This window comes from Drosophila rhopaloa, unplaced genomic scaffold, assembly GCF_018152115.1.
Source record: "Drosophila rhopaloa isolate 14029-0021.01 unplaced genomic scaffold, ASM1815211v1 contig_3, whole genome shotgun sequence".
NCBI classification, from domain to species: Eukaryota; Metazoa; Arthropoda; class Insecta; order Diptera; family Drosophilidae; genus Drosophila; species Drosophila rhopaloa.
The window spans coordinates 157,853-173,884 of record NW_025335123.1 but is presented as its reverse complement, the minus strand read 5'-3'; the positions used below and the strand labels follow the sequence as shown (position 1 = coordinate 173,884).

The 16,032-nt window shown below is 37.8% G+C and overlaps 1 protein-coding gene across 4 annotated transcripts; it reads right to left on the bottom strand.

Annotated features, from left to right (window-relative positions):
* Window positions 1-368: 368 nt before the first annotated feature.
* Window positions 369-16,032, bottom strand: LOC108043062 (plexin domain-containing protein 2). Of its 4 annotated transcripts, none has more exons than XM_017121603.2 (8): window positions 15,859-16,032; window positions 4,443-5,309; window positions 3,154-3,363; window positions 2,948-3,099; window positions 2,814-2,886; window positions 2,348-2,757; window positions 2,246-2,263; window positions 369-1,813 (listed from the first exon to the last, which is right to left on the bottom strand). In XM_017121603.2, the coding sequence occupies exons 1-8, from the start codon at window positions 15,878-15,880 to the stop codon at window positions 1,745-1,747; spliced, it is 1,821 nt and encodes a 606-aa protein (XP_016977092.1). In that variant the 5' UTR covers window positions 15,881-16,032; the 3' UTR covers window positions 369-1,744. The 4 variants fall into 4 exon arrangements, with proteins under 4 accessions (XP_016977092.1, XP_016977089.1, XP_016977091.1 ...); XM_017121600.2 differs by lacking the exon at window positions 15,859-16,032 and adding an exon at window positions 13,566-13,706; XM_017121601.2 differs by lacking the exons at window positions 369-1,813; window positions 15,859-16,032 and adding exons at window positions 1,887-1,964; window positions 13,566-13,706.

Below are 16,032 nucleotides of genomic sequence, written 5' to 3'. Positions count from 1 at the left end.
ATATATCTCATTTTATTCTGGATAAGGGTTAAGATGGAATCAAAATTAAAGACAAAAATTAAATTTATTTTTATATAAGCAGACCATTTGCTTTCATAGAAGCTTGTAAGTCAAATCCCTTATTTTTAAATGGATTTGTTGATATTGTCTAAGAAAAAATATATATTGTAAGGAGGGGGATTATTTTAGGAAAATACAGTCTTTATTAGAACTGCATGAGACTCGAACTAAAGTCTTTTGCAGAAGATTTGAATACAATCAAAATCGGACCACTTCATCCTTAAAATCTGTTACAGTGTCCAGTGCCTTGTTGAACGTCCAACGAGCTAAACAAAATTGACAAAATTTTATATCATCACAATAGAGGCTTCATTTTCGAGTATGTTTTTTTATTTAAATTATCGTGTATACATAAGAAGAGCTTAAAATACAAGTTTAATTTCTTTATCAAAATACATTGTTATACAATTTTCTTAGTTGTTGTCGCTTGAATGCATACGGTTTATTTCTTTCGCGTTTAATCTGTTTGATTTTATTGATATTTCTAATAATCATATTTTAATCTCCTCTTCTTGTTCCAGTCTCCCTTAATTAGTTAATTATGGATTTAGTTTAGCTTTTCACACCGCATTTAGTAATAATTTTATATTTATCAATATATATATAAGTTTGTTTTATTGGTTTTTTATTTTTAATATTAATTAATAGAAAAAAATACTAACAAAAAGAAGAGGTTGTGTTGGATATATCCATGTATACTTCACATACACATAAAGAAGTATATATGTATGAAGTATATATAAGGGCTTTGCGTGCTCGCGAAATCCGTGCACGCAATATACACATATAAAACTTGCATAAAAATCGCGTATAATACAGTATGAAAAACTGCGCCGAGTGTCCACAGTAATACAATTATCCCGTAATTGCTTGCCAAACTACTCACTTAAATCAAAAACGAAAAAAAAATACACAGAATGAGGAAGAACTTCTGGCGAAGAGTCCAGCAAAACGCGCACGCACACAAAATATACAGCCCATCTTCTGGATAGAAAACAGAGTAAGATAAAAAGACTAAAAAAATTGAACTATGAAACAATTGAAAGCACTTTGCCCTGTGTCTGTGTTTGTGTGTGTTTAAGTTGCTTAAGGTATTGGTGTCTGTGACTGTGTCGGTGCGGGTGTGTGCGTGGCCTGGTGGGAGCCGTTGGTCTGAGAGTTTTATGTAGTTGCTTTCGGGGGTATACAAAGGGGTATTTTGGGGTAGGCGGTACGATACGGTACAAAGATAAAAAAGATACATTTAAAGATCACTTCATGCTGTTGCCAGTCGTCTTTTTTCTATGAGCTGTTGAATTCGGGTGACTGTGACTCAGACTTAGGTCTTGCGACTACTCTACACACCTCCATTTTGCTTTTATTTTCTGTTTCCGCAGCGTTCAAAGCTAAATCTCGGCAATCAGTTAAAAATGTGTCTTTTGTTTGACTTGGACATGGAACATTACATTACAGAGGGGTAAAAATGTCTAAAAAGGTAGGATTGCGAACTTGGCGCAGTGCCTGGTCCAACAAGCTAGTCCATGTTGTAATTGTAATTGATGTCGATTGCTCTCAGTTTCTCGCTCACGAAACTTCTTTATCAGGATTCGATTGGTTGGTTCTTCGTCATCTGTAAAAGTTAAGCTGCAGCTCCCTCCCACGTGTCGCGATCTCCATACCCCTCTACGTCTCCGGCGAGCACCCCCTACATGTGTATCGTGGCTGCCGTGTAGCGGGCCTCTCCACGCCTCCATGACCACTGGCTGGGACGGAACTGTGAAGGGAAACACGATTAGCAGGTTACTAGATTTACATTAAATACATTTATTATTGTTACTTGGTGTCTCTTTGTGTGAAATAGCTCAAAAATTTTTCATAATTAAAATTTTTAAGCAAAGTCGCCTTTTTAATATGCAAAATATTTTCTAATAGAACAGTAAGTAGCGGAAAACTTCACTTTGGAACTTTTCTTGTGACATGCATGCAAACTATTTATGTACGAAATCTCCTTTGAAACTGAGATGAATAACTTATCTTTTAATGAAAATAATGGTGAGTATATCAAACGAATAGACTCTTAAAAATAAAGATGGGAAAAATTAATTCATTTCCTGTTGTTATAAAGAAAATAAGATAAAAGGACACAAATTGTAAAGCCTAACATAAAATTGGTATGCGTGCAAGAGTTCACTGTAGACCAACAAACCTGATGTAAATGCTTTGACTGCATGTAATTATAGAAAACACATAGGATAACGATTGAGTATTAATGAAGAGGATGGCATACCCGGTTAAATAATAGACTTACCTGGATGAGCAGCTGGCCGCTTTTGGTGTGAGGATTGCGGTATGCGTAGAAGAGCCATAGCGTCACGGCGAACACCAAACAGATGGGCACCATGAAGCCGAAGGCCACGCCCACGCTCTTGTTATCCGCTCCCGCCTGCGAAAGCTCGGCGTTTCCGACCTTGCCGTCCGTATGGCTGCCAATGGTGGTCTTTGCCTCCGGCTTTGACTGAGCAGTGGCGTGCGGAGCCCGCGTGCTAATCACGGTGGGCTCCGTCACTACTGCGGAGGAGCCGGTAGTCGCCGTGGCGGGGCTTGTCGCACTGCTCGCACCACTGTTCGCGGGAACGAGCTTTGTTTGGGCGGCATTGTTGCCCTTTTCACCGAGCACTGGGCAGCTCTCGGAGACACGGATGGCGGCAGTCTCACATCCTAGAATACATTTTCAAGTTAGTTTCTTTCGCACATTATATTCTGCCATAGCTTACCCTTCTGGATCCACTCGTGCTTCTTGCGGTCGGTTCCCGTGGAGCAGCGATTAAGCGCCGAGCACCATAGGCACTGAAAAAACAAAATCGGAACTATGAGCTGGTGAACTCGGGGATCGGAGGACCGGACTCACCGTAAACGTAGTGTTGTGGTTAATACACGAAGTGCAGTCATTGTAGCCAAGGCAGGTGGTCTGGGCCGCCAGCTTAATGATGGTTGAGTTGGTAATCTCATGCTGCTGGAAGGTGACTCGGTGGTACTCGTAAATTGTCTTTCGTCGAGCAACTGTTGGAACAGACGGATATTTATTGGTTTGGTGCTAGACCGACGAGTACTCACAGTAAAGGTGCTTGTCGATGATGTAGGCGTCGGATAGACCAACCTTGACCGGGTGTTCCTTGTCCTGAATTGTGTTAATGTGCGTGGGCACTTGCAAGTAGGCGAAGACAATGTCGCCGCTCTTGAGCAGGGTCACGCTGAAGGTGAACTTGCCGAAATCCGGCTTATCCTGAAGTGTTACATTCTCCCACACGGCGATAAAGGCGGTCCCTGGAACACAGATCTTTTTTCTTTTACATGGCACATGTACTTTGAAAAACCATAAATAATATGTTAAGACAGTCCCCGATACAATAAACAATAAAATTGTGTATAAAGGCTCTGAATAAAATTTCTAATCTCTGGGTAAATTTCCTTCGAAACAACAGTCATGCTCCAGGGGGTCTGTGGCACAATCATGTTGTTTTCCGGGGAAAACTTTGAGATTATTATTTTTGATAAAATGCTTATTTTTTTTAATTTTCGTTAGAATGCTCAAAAGGAAATGAGCTGGTTATTACTAAAATGTATTTATTTGTCAAAACCTAACAATAAGTTCCTCGGCTTTTATGGTATTATGACACTACATTGTTGGGCTGTGCGATTTTGCGTTAGTCCGATCAAGACAGAAACGTTGCAATTCCACTGAGCAGTAAATTGAGAAAATTAAAAGAATTAATAAAAACACTATTTAGATTTTGGTATTGAAAAATAGTTCAAATGTATACTACCTATACCGATTTTATGAATTTTCCCGTTTTCTTGCCTAATTTTTCTTTTGCAAACAAACTGAACTGACCGGAGCTGACAATAAAATACGATAATTTTTGTGTTCAGTACAACCACACACCAGTTTAAACCCATATTAAACATTAAAGACTATTACTTTAGTATTTAAAGGAGCGGTAAAACCTTTGAATTTAACTTTTCAAAGTACGTGTGACCGTTGCCTTTTTACCAAAAGAATCTTAAGAAAAATAAAATATTTAATTTTGAAACTATTAACTTATGTCAATTGTCCGATACTTTCACCGCTGAATTTAGTTATTGTGAGAATAGAGATTGGCTTTTAGCAAATGGCATATCTATTTTTGTGTGTCAACAATTTTCTAAACCCATTTTTAAATTAAAATTGATAAAACCGTTAGACTATACGCCCTTCGCACACTTATTCCATTACTAGTAATGCAGATCGGCAAAATAATAAAAACTCTAATCATTTATTTCTCGATTACTACAGTTAAAATAACACAACTTTCGCCGCTGGGTATCAATGTAACCCTATTAGAGTATTGGGACTGTAAACTCACCGTTGTCTTGCACCCGGACAAACGAGTCGTTGGACATGCTTGTGTCGAAGTTCGCCATCAATGGGGCGATGTATTGGGTGGCCGCTAGCCAGGAGTGGACGTAGTCGCCAGTGTAGAGGAATCCGCCAGTGGCCACCGTGATGTTGCGCACATAGTGTCCGTAGAAGGGGAAGTCGAACTTCAGCTCCACGGTCATAGCGCGACGATGCGACGAGGAGAGCAGAGTGTTTTCAGGCGTGGTCCTCAGGTGGGACCACATTGACGCCACCTCGTCCTTGTTAACGTAGAGCACGCTGTTGTAGTAGTCGTGGAAGTCCTCACTTCTTATCAGCGACTCGTTATTGGCCTTATTGATGATCTCGTCCTCGGGCACATCGACGCCGGCCACGTCCACGTCAATTTCGGCCGCCGGGCGATCCGTGCTGGTGACGGCGCCGGCGGAAGATACCACTTTCTTGGGAAAGCCCGACTGGGCCAACAGCTGGGTTGGCTTCTTTGCAGTCACATTGATGGTGGTGGTGATGTTGGAGCCTGCGCCCGTGGCCGGATCTTCGCTGACGCTGTAGACCTTGCGTTGTCCGGTGCCATTGACTCCGACGTTGTGCACGTTGTAGGACACACTGCCGCCGGCCGCCTTGCTGTCCACGGTGGTCACCGTGGTCCCCGCAGCCGCTCCCCCGGCTCCAGCTCCCACTGCCACACTAGCGTTGACATTCACGCTCTGGTACTGGCTCTTCGCGTCTGGCTTCGTATCCACAGGAATGGCTCTCCTTTGCCGGTGCAGCTGATCCGTTGTCAGTCGCACCACTTCTTGTGCATTGAAGAATGGCAGTTTTGTGTCGAGAGTTCTGTAAGTATCCCGGTAAGCTGCAAATAAGGAGGACAGTTAAAGTAGGGAAAATAATGAAACCATTTTTCTTATTAACTCTATTATAATGCGCGCCGTAGGAATCCCATTTTAAGTATTAACTTAATTAAAAAACAAGAAAGGAAGCAAACTTCGGCAAGCCGAAGTTTATATATCCTTGCAGTTATTACAGAACGACTAAATTTTGATTTATATGCCTATATCACTAACAACAATGAAGCTGTGTTGATTTTGCTTTGCATTATGCCATCGTTTCTATGGCAGCTATATGATAGTGTTGTACGATTTTAATTTAATTAAAACCGTAATTCCATAATATTTAAATATTAACAATTTCCAAAGGACAACAACAAAAAATTAAAAACAACAAAGTCATAATTTTTTTGAATTTTTTTTCCGTTTGTTTCTATGGGAGCTTTATGATATAGTCGCCCGATCCGGCTCGTTCCGGCTTATATACTACCTGCAATAGAAAGACAACTTTTGGGAAAGTTTCAAGAAGATAGCTTTAAAACTTAGGGAATACTTTGCGGAGAATCGGACGGACGGACAGACGTACAGATCGGCTCTCCTTGTGATGCTGATCAAGAATATATATACTTTATACGGTCGGAAATGCCTCCTTCACTGCGTTGCAAAGATTCACTGCGCTGTTAAAAAAAACTCCTAGAAAACTTTTTCAGCCCAGCCATTGACAGTAAAAATATATTGACAATTTAACACAGATTATTATTTGTTAGTTAAATATTATATATATATATATATATTCTTGGATGTATAGTGGAGACAAACTGTTTAATCAATAAATAATGTAATTCAATCGAAATGTAGAAATATTAAAACAATTTGACCTCATCAACTTAAAGCTATATTTGTATTTAAAATGTCGACTGGACATCTTGTCATGTTAGGATATTACAACAGCATTTTGTGCTATTGGCGTTCTATTTTCTTGTATTGCAACCAACCCAGCTGTTATTTGAAGCCGCTCTCGATATTGATTTTCTATTTCTATTCGCACATGTGCTGCCACATATGCATGTACTTTGTACGAATACCACAATGGCACATTGAAGACCATCGTCGACAGCCCCATTGCAATTACAACATGCGGTCAGCATGGAGGTTTGGTAATTTTGAGGTTTTGAGGGGGCGGCAAGTAAGTACATGCACCCATAAACAACCGATATCGATTACAATTGCCTAACAATTACAAGCTGGCAAGGAAAACTGTTCAAAACTTAGGACTGTCAGAGGGTGAGCCGTGATTGATTGATTTACAAATCGTTTACATCGACCTGGGAGGACATTATAAAACAAAGTTCTTAGCTTGGCATTGATATAATATTAAAAGGTAATTTTTGATATCTGTAAAATATAATTATACAAAAATGTATTCTATGAATTTTTTGGACTTGAATATAAATAATTTGTTTAAGAATGAATATATACACCTTATTCTGATTCTGCAAAGTGAAACATATGTTAAAAATATAATATAATTTTGTTTATTTAAAGTGTGAAAACCAATATTTAATAAAGTCTTAACCACATTAAAAATGAGTTGTGCATTGTGTTGTGTAACTAAGACTAAATAGATTAAAATGCACACACATAATCCTTGTGGTTTCTAAAAACGGCAATCCAACTCAATATTTAAAAAAATTTAAGTAAAACAAGAAAGGAAAGCTAACTTCGGGCGGAGCCGAAGTTCAAATACCCTTGCAGAATATTCTGCAAATTATATTCTCCAAAATTATTCATATGATGCATTCTTAATACTCATAAAAAATCCCAACTTCCTAACTTTAAAAACACCACAGTTATGGCATTTCCAATCGTTCAGTTATATGGCAGTTACAGGATATAGTCGGCCGATCCATATGAAATTTGGTAGGTCGGATTAATTGGCCAAAAATAAAACCCATAGGAAATCCCAACTTTCTAACTTTACAAACACCAAAGTTATTTCATTTCCGATCAATCAGTTATATGGCAGCTATAGGATATAGTCGGCCGATCCTTATGAAATTTGATATGTCGGATTGATTGGGCAAAAATAAAACCCATAGAAAATCCCAACTTTCTAACTTAACAAACACCAAAGTTATGGCATTTCCGATCAATCAGTTATATAGCAGCTATAAGATATAGTCGGCCGATCCTTATGAAATTTGGTAGGTCGGATTAATTGGCCAAATATAAAACCCATAGAAAATCCCAACTTCCTAACTTTACAAACACCAAAGTTATGGCATTTCCGATCAATCAGTTATATGGCAGCTATAGGATATAGTCGGCCGATCCCGGCCGTTCCGACTTATATACTGCAAAGGAAAGAAAAGTGTGTGCAAAGTTTGAATTCGATATCTTTAAAACTGAGAGACTAGTTCGCGTAGAAACAGACAGACGGACAGACAGACGGACAGACGGACATGGCTATATCAACTCAGGAGGTGATCCTGATCAAGAATATATATACTTTATAGGGTCGGAGATGTCTCCTTCACTGCGTTGCACACTTTTGACCAAAATTATAATACCCTCTGCAAGGGTATAAAAATTTAAAATTTGATGGTATACAAAAAATTGTTGTGCAATGACTGTGTACATAAAGGTTTTTTATTTTGATTTTTACAAGTCTCTACAAGTCCCAAATGTTTCTTATTTTTCACAGATTAAAAAAATGAAAAAACCTGTTTTAGACTTTAATAAATGAAATTAAAAATAGGCCTGAGACAAGATAGGCAGGAGCTCGGTATCAACGGCCAAAACCGCAAGCCCTTTTTTTTACTCATTTTCAAAATACTTATTTAGTGCGATCGCTTTTAAAATGACTCAGCGCAGCACAATCTAAGTGTCCCAGCGATATGACATGCACATCTATTGGGGACGCCACCTGCCACCCTGCACACCACCCAATCCCGCCCCCTCACCACCGATCCACGTTCGCGTGACGCCGATCCAATTGAACCCGGTGTTAATTGCTGTAAGTGGCGGTTTGTTGTCTTTCCCCAGGGTTTTTGTTATGGTCGTTGAAATAATTGGCGTAAATTTACGCGGCACTTGATTGAAAACCGATTCGTTTTTTAATATCTCGGAAACAAACTAACAAAAGCAGTCAATAGGTTTACGCCAATCCAAAAATATATCAATATATTGCTTTTAAAATATATAATTTAGGTTTTGATAAATATTATAATTGTAACCAACTAGAACTAATTTAGTTAATATTTTTTTTCGGTGTAGTTCTCTTCTGTGTGGTCAGGCAAACGACCTAATGGAAGCAAAAGAAGTCGAGAAGTGGGGGCATAATTTGCACAGTGACCCACTTTCGAGGCTCCATAGAACAACATTAATTGTCGCTTTGGAAGAAATTGAATGCAAAACAAGGTGTGAAGGACGAATGAATCAATGAAAGTCGATCATATCAATACACAATAAAATAGTATCTAGATTTCTTCTGTCTTTATGGTGCAGCAATGTTTTAATAGTAAAACCGTCTCCTGCCAATATTTAGCAAAAAAAACTCGATTTGATTGAAATATATGAAAATTTTAATAAAAACTTAAATATAATCAAAACTAAAGATGTTATAATTTTTTATTAAATTTTACTTAAGCAAAGGCATTTATTCCTTACTCTTAAAGTAAATAATTAATTTTTGTAAAGTTTTTATTTGTATAAGATTTTGAAATTATTTCAAACAAACCGACTAACAAAATATAATTGTAGAATTCGAACTGTTTTCAAAAAGTTTGAATTAATACATTTAAATAAGACTTTCTTTTTGGGAATTGACTTTTTTAACTTTGTTATCACACACTTATCTTCATTTCTTGCCTTTCTGTAAACTTTTCTTTCCGCTGACGTTCGGAATACCTTAACGACAGAACGAAAAGAAATACACTTTATGTTTGATACCTACTAGAAATATATATGTGCAGGAGTCGTTAATCGGACAACAAAACAATCAATTGTTCATTGTTTATTATGAAGAAATGCATTTTGACGTTTAATAATTTGTATACATATGTATTTATCATTTTTTTTGGTAAACAAATATACCGTACTGTACACATTTTTTGTTACTGTTTCTATTTTAACGATCGGCTGAAATTGCGTTGACTTTGAGATTGTGAATTTAAATATGCCAGCAGCAGCGTTTTTTTTGTTCCGATAAGGTATACATACACAAATGTGCAAGTAGTGATCTAAAAGCCAAAGCACTGTACTTTTTGAAATGCTCTAAAACCCAGCAGTGAGGTTGAGTCGCTGAGGCTTCGACTGGCAATATGCGCCGCACACTTATAGCAAAACTAATCTGGATAATTGACGGCCAGTAGGATCGAACGTCATTAAAATCTGTGATTAGTATATACCTAACATATCTTAAGCAATGACTATGACTATTAATGACTAGCTATTAATAAAATGCGTATGGTAAGAAGCTACAACTACCAATGAGCCACTTTAAAAAAGTTTTGTTGTTTAGTTTTCTAGTTTACTGCCACGTTAATGTGGTATTTAGACTGTGTTGTACTAATGCAAAAACAGTGTATGTGCCACATAAGAGGTATTTTTTTTTTAATACATTCCCTGTATATATTTGAAGCCCGATTCACAAATGTAAATATTTTTCGATTTCATAATAATCATAAATAAAATTTGTTGGTATATCTAATAGAAATGTATTTGCCGTCAAATGGTATCCGTTCTTTGCACCAGACAGACGTGACCGGAGCTGCAACTCACCTACAGTTCTACTGTCGCCGTTAGACGGAAAAGCTATCAGGCCCGACACTCTTGCGCGGGGCAAAACTGGGACAAGCCGCAACTTTTTGTTCCGAGAAACAAACAGTATGGCATCCAGATGACGATATGGTGCTAATGATCCCATGGACAAAAGAAACAAGGGCTAAAAATGGGCTACCTTAACTTGAACATCATTGGATACGTAATAAATATTTGGTATGGATTCATAATTCAACAGCTAGAAACTCTATCCCAATTTGTATACTCTGTAGATGAGTGTATATTTTAATTTATTAAACAAAAGAAAAAGAAGAAACCTTACTTTAAACCTTTCAGAGTAGACTGAATACACAATTGACAAATTACAATCCGAATTTCCCGCTAATATATCTAAAATATGGATGGGATTTAACATACAGCCTTTTTCGATTATTTCATTAAGTAGGTATCATTTTAAGTAGGAAAATAGAATGATACGTTAAAGAAATATTCCAACAGCCCTCACCATAGGAACCTGTTTGCCTGGCTGTGTTGTCATCTATGATTAAGACAGACGATATCAGAAATAGCACCGTCAAAAGATAAACATTTGTACCTCTCCCAGCCTAGGTTTTGTAGTTTCCTTGTATGGGACAAAATTAATTAGTCTGCTGTAGTCATGAGAGTGCTGGACCTGCCACTTTGACACCCAGTTTTGATTAAAAAACGGAAATTGGAAGATAACCTAGATGGGAAAACACGTCTTAAATTAGCGATTAAATCAGGGTGGGAAATACCCCATAAAATTTATAATATATATATGTATATAGTTAAATTTAACTAATAACGATTCTATAAGTTTCAAGAATCTTGAATTGAATTGATCTACTATCAAATTGTATCTAGTGCCTTATAGTGACAAAATAGTTTTGGAAAGAATAAAATCATCCCTTCACACACGCAGAAAGCCCAATACAGAATTTGACAGTAGTTAAATATTCTTCAACTCAGTTGTGAGGTAGAATTTTAAAAGTAACCAATGTACTTATTTATTCTTTGTAAGTCTTTGTTCGCCTTTATCGTTTTTGTAACGCAAGTTTGGAACTATAGCTTGCTTACGATAGCTTAGGGGTATCAAATAAACTGCGAGAGGGGTTCGAACCCGGGGAAGTGATACTATAATCGAACAGAAGCCATAGTTTAGCCGATTGGAGCAATGAGCGTACGCCCTTGATAAGAAATGGTGGTGCCAGTAGCCGACTGACGCCAGATGTAAATCCAATGGGAGTGGGTTGTAATTTTCAATTTGAATTACGCTGCAGATAAGTCTTTCCGACTTAAGGAGGGATTTCCGCCCAGATTCCACAAAAATACCACTTAAAAGACAAAAGTTTTATAAAAACCTATTTGTTTTAAATGTTTTTTTTCGGGGTTTATTTATTTACATTTATGATCATTTTTAGAACGTAAAAAAAGATCAGTAAAGTGCTTACGGAAAACTAAATTTTATATTGAATTTATTTATTTTGTGAGAGGTTTGTATAGCTTTAGTGCCTGCGATACCAAACAAACAAGAAAGGAAACTTTCGGGCGGAATACTCTGTAAATTGCAGAATACTCTGTAAATTATATTCTCCAAAATTATTCATATAATGCATTCTTAAAACTCATAAAAAATCCCAACTTCCTAACTTTAAAAACACCAAAGTTATGGAATTTCCAATCGTTCAGTTATATGGCAGCTATAGGATATAGTCGGCCGATCCTTATGAAACTTGATAGGTCGGATTGATTGGCTAAAAATAAAACCCATCGAAAATCCCAACTTCCTAACTTAACAAACACCAAAGTTATGGCATTTCCGATCAATCAGTTATATGGCGGCTATAGGATATAGTCGGCCGATCCTTATGAAATTTGGTAGGTCGGATTGATTGGCCAAATATAAAACCGATAGAAAATACCAACTTCCTAACTTTACAAACACCAAAGTTATGGTATTTCCGATCAATCAGTTATATGGCAGCAATAGGATATAGTCGGCCGATCCCAGCCGTTCTGACATATATACTGCGTGCAAAGGAAAGAAGGGTGTGTGCAAAGTTTCAATTCGATAGCTTTAAAACTGAGAGACTAGTTTGCGTAGAAACAGACAGACGGACATGGCTATATCAACTCAGGAGGTGATCCTGATCAAGAATATATATACTTTATATGTCTCCTTCACTGCGTTGCACACTTTGGACCAAAATTATAATACCCTCTGCCAGGGTATAAAAATTGGAAAAAGTCAACTTTTATGATATCGAACATTTTCGAAAACACTAATGGTGGACAAAAAAAAAATAATTTGTGGGCAAAAGTGTGCTTTTCAAATTTAAAAAAATCGATTTTGGTAGACACAAATTCTTTGATCTCCATAGCAAATGTGCGGCAGTGTGCGCGTCACCTAAGTTGGCCACGCAGATAACAAAATGCACTTTAACTGATGGCAAAGCGACTTGTTGGCTTGAAATAAATAAATTTACCGATAAGGAGACAAAGAAAGCTAAATGTCGTACAAACTGAATCAATAAAACCAGACAGAAATAAATTAAACTGTGAAAAGTAAGCACGATTCTCAGTGGGCGGTGGATGGGTGGTATTAAAAATTACGTAAGCGCTTTTCTCCATTATTAGCGGAAATTTCTTATTGGGAAAACTAAAAAGTGCCGTTAGCCGGTGCGTAACGTTGCCACCTGTCTCAGAAACAAGAAGAATGCTGGCAAAAGAGTGGCTAGTCTGTGCTCTTTTTTATTTTTGTAGTTTGTTTTTTGTAGCTCCAACGCTTTGTTTCAATTGCAAATTGCGACAAAAACAATGAGCTTTTGCGCCTTAATCAGCGATTTAAATTGATATATGCAGGTTGTTCGCCTGGTGGCGACGTCGCAGATGGAAAATTGTTGCACGTTAAGTGGAGCATGGCGTAAACGAGCGCTTCGCACAAAACAAAACTTAAACATAAACGCAGAGGCGATGGGAGTTGGGTATTTGTTTCAAATGTTTTTAATTTTAGAGGGGACGTTATTATGTAGGACGTTGCCTATTTTCACAGTCGTCTGCTCACATACACATACACAAACATTTGGCTTTTCGTTGTTGTCAATTAACGCTTTTGATGTGCCAACACACGACAAAAAAAAAAAAAAAAACAACATGGCAGCAGTAAATTTCCCCATATGAAAAAGTACTAACTGGTCCCCTTTTTAATCCGCCTCACCTCCCGTGAAACCATTATGAAGTGACTTTTGTGGACTTTGTGTACAAACAAAAGGCCATAAATACACCTTTCTTGCAAATATGTTTTCAGGTCATTCTCCGTCGTCTTATTCGAATTTTCGGAACTGCGTACAAGAAAATAACAACCAGATTTACAGCCAACACACACACACACACACAGATTCACGCACACCAAATGTGGTTAAGCAGTGAAAGGAAAGAGATAATGTTTGGTTTACTCGGATTCACTTGGTTTCACTTACAATCGGCCAAAGTGCTGGGGATGGCCATATGAAATATGGCTAAAAGGATAGCAATTTGCGCGCACTCACTACCGACACTTTTCGCCATTGTTTAACCGTGATTGTAATTTCAGCCACCGTTGTGAAAAATTAAATACTAGCTAGGGGCGGACAAACATCGATGCTAACATCGAGGTCATCGATATTCTAAACATCGGTAATATCGATGTTTTCCAAACATCGGTAATATCGATGTTTGGTGAGGCATCAACGATGTTATTCCATCTTTAAGCCTAGTATCCAGATCGACAAACGATTACGCTAGCGTAAAAACTTTAATATTTCGAGTGTGACCAAAATTTTGAGAGTTTATCAGATTTAAGCGTGCTACTGTCGTACTGTCAATCAGCTGGGTTTGTTGACAAGCAGTTAAAATTCAAATATCGTATTTGCGGGAAAGAGCCTTTAAAAGATATTATCAAATACCTTGGCAAGACAAGTCTGCCGCTGTACAAAGAAATTGAAAAACAATACAATTTAAATTTAACAGTTGTTTTTGTTAGTTTCTTGATAATTATTTGCTAATTTAAAGTTCATAGCTGCACTTTTATTGTATTTTTTCGTACATTCTGGACCTAAAAAACATTTTGCTCTGACAAGAGGCACCCCAGATAGTATTAATGTTGTTTTGTCCTCACATGTAAACACCTGCAATCGACTTTTGTGAGTTTTTTGAGTTTTTCCCTCCATTTCTTATAATGTTCAGTGAGAAGCGCACGCCAAAAGATTAAATTATTTAATCTTTTCGCTAGGGTTAACCCAAAGTTTATTTCCGCAGACTGGCAACGCTATGGAATTTTCTGGTATTTTTTTCGTCGATCAGGGGACCGACGTGAAAAAAGGCCCGACGAAAAGTGAACGCCAGCTGTTTGCCTCTCACTCTCTCTCATGACTGGCGTACGGTTTTCGTCGATCTGAATTCTAGGCTTAAATAATAATTGCAAGCTGGCGTGGATGTCGCTGCGGGACAGCTATAAATACCACCTGAAATGCAAGCGACCGAAGAGTGGAAGTGCTGGGTGAGTCCCACTGGAGAAGCCAACGGGTGTTAATCTTTTGGGGTGCCTCTTGTCAGAGCAAAGTGTTTCTTAGGTCAATAAAAAACTTAGAAAAATCGCCTGATAGAACTAACTATGAACTTTAAATAAGCAAATAATTATTAGTAAATAAAAAAAAAAACTGTTAAATTTAAATTGTAATTTCTTAGTTCAGCGGCAAACTAGTTTTGCCAAGGTAGTTGATAATATCTTTTAAAGGCTCCTTCCCGCAATTACGATTTTTAAATTTTAACTTGTCAACAAACCTAGCTGATTGACAGTACAACCGTTGCACGCTTAATTCTGATGAACTCTCGAAAATACAGTCACACAGGAAAGATTAAAGTTTTTCCGCTAGCGAACTCGTTTTTCGATCTGAGTACTAGGCTTTTACCTCGAACTTTTGCGATTTCTCAAATGCCAATATTTTTATTTACCGGGCGAGGCCTAAATATGGAGTGTTTATGCCATGGCCCAAAATTCCGAAAAACTCCCACAAGTGCTAAGTAAAAATCATATAAATACTATACAAATACCAACAGACTTTCAGGGCACACTAATCGCAATAGTGAGTTCCCATCACTTTCTAGCATATTTATTGCTTAAGCCTAGTACTCAGATCGACAAACGAGTATGCTAGCGTAAAAACTTTAATCTTTCCAGTGTGACCAAAATTTCGAGAGTTCATCAGATTTAAGCGTGCTACGGTCGTACTGCCAATCAGCTGGGTTTGTTGACAAGCAGTTAAAATTCAAAAATCGTATTTGCGGGAAAGAGCCTTTAAAAGATATTATCAAATACCTAGGCAAGACAAGTCTGCCGTTGTACAAATAAATTAAAAAACAATACAATTTAAATTTAACAGTTGTTTTTTTTTTTTAATTTACTGATAATTAATTGCTAATTTAAAGTTTATAGCTGCACTTAGATCTAACAGGCGATTTTTCCAAGTTTTTTATTGTGTTTTTTCGTACATTCATGCTCTGACAAGAGGCACCTGAGCACAAGTAAACTCCTGACATATGCCTTTGTCTAGGTCAGGGTTAGAATAGTCGAAAACACGCTGAAAAAATTGTGCCTTAATAAGTATTAGGGTGTACACATTCTTCGTGGTGTTTAGAACTAAAGAGGATTTGGTTTCATTACGGTCGCGGAGACCCCATTCTGATATGGGGCCCCGGGATATTTATACTCGCGTTTTGCGATGCTACACTCACCTAAACACCACCTTCCGACCATTGGAGATAATCCCCGCTGACGAAGATCGGCAAACCCACGGCCTCAACCAGGTGATGCAGCCCACCCAGATCCGGGGATGAAACACGGCCCAAGGATTGCCAAGACCAGCATCAGTTTGGGGCCGAATTAGTTTCCTTGATGAGTCCGTTCCG